The 9,793-nt window shown below is 35.5% G+C and overlaps 1 protein-coding gene and 1 non-coding gene across 2 annotated transcripts in view; one reads left to right on the forward strand and one right to left on the reverse strand.

Annotated features, from left to right (window-relative positions):
- The window catches only part of LOC119639959 (myb-like protein AA), a 23,343-nt gene extending 17,313 nt beyond the window's left edge, over positions 1 to 6,030 (reverse strand). The window contains exon 1 of the mRNA XM_038037705.1: positions 5,759 to 6,030. Within this exon, the coding sequence (XP_037893633.1) occupies positions 5,759 to 5,954 (196 nt within the window). The 5' untranslated portion in view covers positions 5,955 to 6,030. The remainder of the gene's footprint in view (positions 1 to 5,758) is intronic.
- A 2,608-nt stretch (positions 6,031 to 8,638) lies between these two features.
- Positions 8,639 to 8,752, forward strand: LOC119640071. The gene has a single exon (XR_005247601.1). It is a non-coding gene; the product is annotated as a U6atac minor spliceosomal RNA (small nuclear RNA).
- The last annotated feature ends 1,041 nt before the right edge of the window (positions 8,753 to 9,793 follow it).

The raw sequence follows: 9,793 nt of genomic DNA on the forward strand, positions 1-9,793 counted from the left end.
TACATACATACATACATACATATATACATACATACATACATACATATATACGTACGTACATATCAATTTAAAAATCACATATGCATGCCTATGTATTTGATATAAATGTATTGATATATGTATTTATGAAGAACTTAAAAAAACGTACAAGTTTTTAGAGAAATCAATAAAACTAATCTCAAAGAAATCCAAATTAAAGATATTTTTATTTCAAACTAATTGAAGCCTACGGCAAGCATTACATACATACAAATTTATTTATTATTTAAATGTTTGTTGTTTCTTCAATGCATATTCTTTCTATTAACGTTGAAAGAAGATAACTGGTAAAATTTCTCAGTGACACGCAGTCAAAGAACTCTATCCCTTATGCGCATTTATTTACATTTACTTGTATGCTTGATGTTATCAAAAATCGAAAATTAGTTGCAAAGCAAATGCATTCAATAAGAATCATTGATGTGTGTATAAGAAAATATAGAGCTAATGATACCTTGTTAACTTCCTTTGCCTACTGTCTCTCTCTCTCTCTCTCTCTCTCTGTCTCTGCTTTGCTCTGAGCTGCTTATTTCAGCTTTGCTAGTATTTATACAATGATTCTCGGTCGTTAATCCGGCTTAAGATTTAAACATATTAATGCCCAATATGATTGTTGGAATAATGTTACGTTTATTAATTCTCCCAACAAAAAAAAAAAAACAATTATACTTACATTCCACCACCCAAGACAGGCGATACGATGGATTTGTCTTTACATTTGTAACACATAAGAAGCATTCTTCAGAGTATTTATAATTTACTATTGTGATCAAAAAATTTCGGGAATTTTTCTATTAAGAACAAGTACATACACGCACGCACATGCACAGACGAGCGCTCGTCTTGGTCTTCGACGTTATTCTATGGAAATCAATAAGAGAATCCATCAAGATCTCACCAGCTGTAGAGCGCTAACTGCAATCAGTCTCCTGACAGTGGTCCTGTGAAGGGAAGGGCACATAAAATTTGTGGGAAGGACAGATTTACCAAGCAGACTATAGATGGCGAATGGCGTAATGCCACTGACACGGGACAAATGTGCCGTTGAGAACTCATTTCTTCAGCTCATGCACCAAGAGAAAAAATTCACGCAGGATTGTGTGCTATGAGTCCACAAAAGTGTCAATTAAGCAAACATCAATTTTCCCTGCATTACTCTAAAATGTAAATATTCTTGCTGCTTTGTATTTATTTCCGTTTAGCAGTCCATCCACCCGACCTTTTGTAGTTGGAACACAAACGCCGAGATTGCTACAACGTAAGACTTTCTTAATTAATCTAACCTGTTAAGTTTAAGAAAACACAGCATCAGTCTACAAAAGTGTGCAACTAAGAAAACTACTTCCTCTTCTAAACTAAACTAAAGAGCATACATTGCTGAAATTTGTGGCAATAGTTGTCTCAACTTAAGGGCGTCCATCCTTATTGTACCCATCACCAAAGGACGAGTAGTATATTCATTCTGTGAAAACGTTCGCAACGCCCCGATGGAAAGATCAGCGAACCCCAAAACATATCTATTCTTGATCAGCATCAAGTTCTAAAACGATTTAAGCCTGTCCGTCTGTCCGTCTGTCCGTCTGTGTAATGTCTATTTGAAACATTCCCGTAGCCGCAAAAATAAAACTGGCCACTTCAATTTCGGCAGAAACATTAGGCGTTCTTGCACACTGGTTGGTATTGAAAATGGGCCTAGTCGGTCAAAGGACACAGCACCACATAACCTAAGCATTTAATTGATTTTTTGCTCATTACTCAAAAATTATAACAAATAAATGGGCAAAAATTTGAAAGCAGATTCTATAAGCGATGCTAAAGCACATGTACAGAAATGGAAAAAATTAACCCTTAACCTAACCAACACGATAGTGTATCAAAATTCAATTACTTTTTTCTATTCCTTTCTAATGCCCAGATGCAAGCTTCAAAAAGCTCATAAGGTGCATAAATCCTTCGCCATTCTCAAATTTGGAATGCACCTAAACGTTGTCTGTCCATCTGTCTATCTGCACAATTGTGTAGTAATTGTGGTAAACATTCTCCCACTAGCGAAAATTAACTTATTGCACACCGATCAAAGGCAACGCTTACAATGCCCACATAACTATGCAACAAAAAATGTGAACATTTTTGCTTTCCACGGCTTTTGTTTGTTACGCGTAAAGTGCAGCAAATACACCATTCAAATATCTATTTTTGTTTTGAAAAAAAGAAAAAATGAGCCGCACCCACTTCATGCTATGGAGCATGAAAATTTACTTCTTTCATTTTCTTTGCCTTTTGTAGAATAAAGGTGTAAAGGAATAGAGGGTATAAAAGATTTTTAATTAATCGCCACAAATCAAATTTGAGTTTTCAGACTCCGCATGAGCCTTACGCTCAATAATCCGTCCACTAAGCAATCATCGATCGAATGAATATATATTTTATATTATATATGTTCTTAAAGCTTTGTAATTATTTCCGTTGTTACTTAATCCGTCTATTGTTGTAGCACTGGCTTGTTGACAAAAGCTGCGATATCAAGCCGTGGCTTGGAATAATGACTACATATTAAGTTTACAAGTAGACTACAGATGAATTATTTTAAATGAAACATCAATATATCGTACATATATTCATTCTATAATATATGTGTTCGCAAAAATGTACACATTCTTGAATGGCTGCGACGATCTCCCGTTGTCACATAATCCCTCTATCTGTTATATTAATATTCGCAAGCGTAAATATTTATATAAAAGGCAACAAGTTGACTTATTCTTCTCAGATAATTACGGATGAAATATGAAAACAAGCAAGAAATGTCACCAAACATTAAAGTGAAAGAAATATTTTCAATACCTTAGCGGCTCTATGATATAAATAAACGTTATATGAATTGTTCAGCCATTGTCCCTATTTCCTTTTGCTGGTCTGTCCATCTGTCCACCTACAATAATAACATTCCCAATCGCAAAAAAATGGGCTAAGAAATTCCAGTTTGATACACGACTCTTTGCTGACGATCCCAAAGGTCTACGACAACCCCACAATCGTAAAACGAATTTTATACTTAAGAAATAAGTTCGCTAAAAAGCGAAATCATTAAAACCAACGCTTATAATAGTCATAATCTGAAAGTTAACACACACATCGATTCAATAAAGTATGTTATAGTTAGCACACATATGTTATTGATTCGTTGCAGCCATTACCATCATCCGTCCATCTATCCATCTACTTTTTACTTACCCATATGAGCAAAAATTGAAATGGAAAGTAAAACTTAAACAAAGAGACTTTTACGTCAAAATAAGGGACCTGAATGAAAACCTATGAGCTACACTTGCGAAGCAATAGCAAACATCGATCCAAAACGATTCGTTATTACAGTCATATGAATTAGTAATCGGTGCAAACATTTTCCAAAATTCTTTAAAACTTTCATGCGAAAATAATCCCAATTCCCAGTTGGTCAAAATTTTAGTATACACATACTAGTTTCAAATGGCCCGCATAGGCAGTCGAATTGATAAAAATTTCGACTACTAAGTCGTCGTTCGTGTGTTCAAATCTTAAATGTGGTAGAGTTTATTTTGTTCATAGCTATAATGTGTCGTCAGTCGATAAAGTCATACGTTTGACGCACACCCACTTGGCCGCGAGCACCTCCTCCCTACCTATATTTCTTTCCTCCTATGCGAATTCTTACCTTGAGAGCTTAATTTGACGGCCCATGATAGCACATGAGTTACTTTGACAAGCGATAACCAACGCTCCCAAGAAGTAGGATAATCGCCATTGAAGGGAGCCCTACTATCATGAGACACAGAAATAGACACCTCTTTGTTCGTTCCCCACAAAATTTCAGGGTAATCGCACCGTTATGCCGTACGCAGCAGTCAGGTAATAAGGTATGCGCTCCGAAAGTCAGATGGGCAGTGCATGTTTGTACCAAAATCAATCCTACTTTTAGGCGACCTGATCCTCTGGACGCCCATTAATTTCATAACTTATCGTTATAAATAAGAACTAACGTCATGCTGTACGCTATCGGGGTAACCGACCATGGACAACCTCCGACCCGTGATGTCGTCGAACTTGACCCGATACGTTTAAAATTACAAATAATTCAATTTTCTTGGTCATAGCAATACTGGAAATGAATTGCATCCATCTTTACTATTAGACCTTGTTCTTTCTGGCTGTCGCCGTGGCATGAAAATTAAAATTTTGGCCCCTTGACGGGAAAAAGTTGCCCAACCCTGTTGCAAATAATCCCAGAATCATTGCGGCCAAGCCCGTCCAACACTACAGAGTATTGAAATGTCATTATGTTCGCTTTTTTTAAGATGTACGAGTGAAAACACAATCGACAGTCAAAGGCGAACATCATTTTCCGAAATTGTAGTATCCTGATGAGAATTGTTTATATTTCATTGAAACGCTGATTGGTTTTGACCGGGTTGAAGCTTTAAATAATTGTTATAAACCTTTATAAATTGCGACTTCTTGTACTTTGTGAAGGTATCACGCTCATAGTTTAAAATTATCTGAGATCGTCAAGTTTCAGGTTCGTATCTCAAATTTTTTGATTGCCCGCTTTCCATCAATAAGAAACAGGCTAAAAGGGGCTTAATCGGCATACGTTTGTCCAAGGCTTATCAAGAATATCAAATAATTTCTATAAATAGGAAGTCAAACCGAACGTGCATCAAGAGCCTTTGCCTACACACATTTATCCAAGGCCTATCCAGGATATCCAGGGGGTTTTTATAAACAGGAAGTCAACCCTAATGTGCACCAAGCGGCTTTATGGACATACGTTTGTCCAAGGCTTATTAAGGATATCAAGGGATTTTTATATCCAGAATATCCAGGAAGTCAAACCTAATGTGCACCAAGTAGCTTTATCGACATACGTGTATCCAAGGCTTATCAAGGATACCAAGGGACTTTTATAAATAGGAAGTCAAACCTAATGTGGATCAAGGGGCTTTATCGACATACGTTTATCCAAAGCCTATCCACGATATCCAGGGAGTTTTTATAAACAGAAAGTCAACCCTAATGTGCACCACGCGGCTTTATCGACATACGTATGTCCAAGGTTTATCAAGGATATCAATGGATTTTTATATCCAGTATATCCAGGGAGTCAAACCTAATGTGCACCAAGCGGCTTTATCGACATACGTTTATCCAAGGCTTATCAAGAATATCAAATGATTTCTATAAATAGGAAGTCAAACCGAACGTGCATCAAGAGCCTTTGCCGACATATATTTATCTGAGGCTTATCCAGGATATCCAGGGGGTTTCTATAAACAGGAAGTCAAATCTAATGTGCAGCAATGCTTTAGCATGGATTACAAAAATTTAAATGAAAATGACTTTCGAGATCTTATAAACTGGTAGAGCATAAAAGTATAAAGACTCCTATTTGGAAGGCTGCTAATGAAACAGTGAACGGTCCAACTTAAAGAATTTAACCAAATGAAATCCTTTCTTGCTCGCTGGACTTGGATATATGTGTTGAAATATGCTTAGACTCACATTTTAAATGGAAAATTTTCTCAAAAAAACATATGTGGCGAAGTATGAAAGAAAAAAATCAAACACGAAGGTTATTTAATGATTTGATTTTAGAGTTTAAATCTTCTCTTTTTTGGTTTCCTTAAACTTGACATCGAAAATTTACTCTCTTATGACCTCATACGGTGTTAGTCTTACTTACCATTTGGATTGTTTTGCTGAAAATGATTGCCATTTGTTTGATACCGTTGTACATGATTATCCGGTGTAGCCGCGGAGACATTGCCATTAATGCCGGGCGTTGTAAAAGCACCCGGTGTTTGCGTTTCATGGCCAAATTTGGCAGCAAATTGATGTATACCGGAGAATGGTCCGCCAAATGCCGAGAAATTCATCATTACACTTTTTTTAGAAATGCCGTTATATTTGGAATATTTTTGTTTTTTTTTTTTTTTTTTTTATATATTATTACTAATGTTACCGATGTTAGTAGAAAATTTAATTTGAAACCAAGAAGTATTCAAAAAAAAAAAAAAAAAAAAAAACAAGCAAATTGGTCCTTACTGCATGAACCTGGTGGACAAGCAAGCAATGATATGATGACGTTATTAAGTAAATGTTTTTCCTTTCATATATATATATATAGAAACTTACACATGCATACACTAGAAACACTACAGCTGGTATAGTAAACGATTTTACCAAGTAAAAGTTATAGTGAAAGCAAATCCCGTTATGTGCGACGAGATAGAAGAAAACTTTCATTTTTTCATATAAAAGTTTGCCACTACAACGACAACGACATGATATCGACAACAAGCCCAACAATAATGTAAATGAAAAAGGACGATAATAATAACAAAGAAAGCGACGACAATAACACTGATAATATTGCTGTTATTATTGGTTTAACTGTCTACGTTTTACTGTCTGTTGGCGGCGGCTATGGTTGATATTTTTATTTATTTTTATTTTATTTATTTATTTATTTTATTTTTTTCGTGACTGGTAGGTATTATAATATATATATATATATGGATGATGGATAAATTTTTGTGCAATCATTAATTAAAATATGTTTAAGTTTAATATAGTGAGTTAATAAAGCACACACAAATAACACACACTACACACTCCTATCAATAAAGTAAAAAATTATGGATATATTTATATATATATATATGTGTGTTTTTAAACATCAATACAAATCTTTATTTTTAAACGAATGCATTATTCTTTTGCATATGTAAACGCGAACTGTGAAGTTTTATTACTAATGAATAAAATCACTATGTCTGAGTTTTTAGTCGCTATGATAATCTAACATACCATATATATATATATATATGTGTGTATATATATATGCATATATATATATGCAAGGAAAAAGAAAAAAAAAGAAGAGGAAAAAGGCACTCACCCGCACACACACACACTTACACACCTCAGGTAGAAGAAGAGCGAAAGAGAGTAAGGGGCAAGCAACAGAGCAAAAAAAAGTGAGAAAATGGGGATGACTAGGTTCTCATGAATTCTGTGACCATTACTCAGTTTGGGAGAGAGTTTTATAATAATGCAAACGTAACGGTATATATTTTAACTTTCGGTTTCTTTGAATACAAAATAGCAATAATAATAATAGCAACAACAACATATGCACATGATGATGAATGATAATAATGATGAGAGCAAAACAACACAAGGCACAACCATAACCTATCTATCTATATATATTCAAGAATATGTATTCTCATACACATGTACACATATACACATAAACATGATGAGGCTCAACAACATAATCGTCAACTCTTTTTTTAGATAGCTAGCCTTAGTAGCTTTGAACTTTAGGTGGTTATTACACTACGTATGCACATAAAAGTACACTCAATTAAATTTATATATATATATATATATGTGTATACTGAAGAGTAAAGAAATATGAAGAAGAAGAAGTCAACCAGTATAACACAACACAACCGAAACACGTAAAATAGCGACTAACAACTAAGCCGAAGGGCCGATATCAAACTAATAACTTTCCGCTTATATATATCGCACTCTACTGTCTATCTCATACTAAAACAAAAATTCAAATGCGCACATATGAGTATATGTATTATAAAATACAGTTATTTTTTCTCTTTCCCAAAATTATTCTCTTACCATTATCTAAACACTATGTACTAAAGTTCACAGTAAAGTTATAAAAAAAAAAAAAACAAAACAAAAAAAAAAATACAACATTCATCATCCCTATACAAATACCGGAAACTTCTCATTTCACGCACACGAATGTAAAGCATATGCACATATGTGTACGCTTGCATGTATTCAGTCTCATACCATGGTTGCCAATTTAGTTTATATTCTCACTAAGTGCAAGGGCTACATACATCCCTCAATGAGACATCGTACGCCTAATGCAAAATGCACAAGGTGAAGATGAAGATGTTTGCATTCCGTGATCGTGTCGCTTTACTATTCCACAGCAAAGTTTCACATCTTCGTAAAGGTTATTTATTATTAAGTGTTTGCAAGAATTTTGATCAACAACTTAACTTCTACATACATGTAAATATGATAAAGAAATGGGAAATACCAGTGTACATAACATATTGAATTCGATGATTTTGACCTTGCTTTAGTGATGTATTTGAAGAAATCTGTTGCCGAAGCCCACCAAACACGTTCAGAGGCTTCAGAGGTAGAAATTGCAGCATAGGTTTAACGTAAATTCCTGCCAGTAAGGCTTAACGTCACGGTGGCCCATGCCACGGGGGCTATTAAGCGTAACCCACGCCCTCTGGCGAGTTAGACAATTCCTATAAACTAGGGGCCTAAACAGCACCAGAGTCCAGATTGTTTGTTGTGTATGGATTAATAAACCCACCCTGGTCAGTGTTGAGACCTAGCTGCACTCGATTTCTTCCACGTTGGCTTGGAACAGTGTAACCATAACCACCACGAATACTCGCCGAAGGGCCGCACCCAAGCAGTCAGGGCTCACAAATTGATCAACTACATCCGTTCAAAGAGGGGAACGAAAAATGCGCTTGCTTCCACCATCAGGCTTCGACAAGCGCAGATTGAAAGGAGAGCAAGTTAGCACTCCCCTAGACAAGGATGAAATCATATAAATGACTGGAAAAGGCACTAGGCTTCAGATGTAGAGATGATGCTGCCCCGTCATATCGCAAGTATCCATTTTGAGTTCAACGATTTAACAGAAGCGACACAAATCACACGAAATCATAAGTCTAATAAATACTTCAGCATACTCCGGGATATCATCTGTCTTACACATTCCAGGTGCATTTGTTTCTACTATGAAAAAAGTTCCACCACTAAACGAATTTCGACGCTTACGATATGCGCTCTGTAAAGGCAAACTCAATGAGAAGAAGCAAGGCCGGATATTTTATATCCATCATCATTATCCTAAGAAAAACGAAAAAAAAGAAGAAAAAAACTGAATTACCTTACTCTATAATATCAAGGGACAGTGGATGACCTTTTAGAAGTTTATATCGTGGATCTGAGTAACGAGCAAAAATACGGAAAACAAAGGTACTCATAATTTTTGTTGCATAGATGTGTCGGTGTTGTAGTCGTATCCTTTGACCAATTTGGATCATCTTGAAATTCTTTTGCCAATACATAGGCGATATCCTCATTTTCGCTAACGCGAGAACCACAGATACTACACAGTTTGACAGACGGACAGATGGGCAGACGAACGACATGCGGACATGCTTTGGTGCATAGTTTATAGAGGCTTTAAAGCTTGCTTCTTCTTTACAGGTATTCAAAAAAAAAAGGAAATATTGGTACTCTATAATATTTTATAGGCATGGTCAATTTTGCCCTATTCTTTTACGGGTAATGGAGCATAGCCCATAGAGTAAACGTTCAAATTTTTATAGATTTATCTGCTGCAGTTTATAGGTAATAAGCAACAAAACCAATTTTTCTTTACTTTTGGAAAATAGAGATGTTCCCAGTTTACATGATACTATATGCTTGTCCTTCGATCGATTTTGTTCATTTCCAATACAAACCTGCATGCAAGAAATTCTAATGTTTCTGCCAAGTTTGAGCTTCATTTTTACGATCAGGAGAATGCTTATAATAGACATTACACAGATGGACAGACGGACATGATCGAACCGATTCAAAGAACTTTGGTCTATAAATGCTAGTTCAGCTATTTAATAGTTAATTGTGAGCGTACTTA

This window comes from Glossina fuscipes, unplaced genomic scaffold (genome assembly GCF_014805625.2).
Source record: "Glossina fuscipes isolate IAEA_lab_2018 unplaced genomic scaffold, Yale_Gfus_2 114, whole genome shotgun sequence".
NCBI lineage: Eukaryota > Metazoa > Arthropoda > Insecta > Diptera > Glossinidae > Glossina > Glossina fuscipes.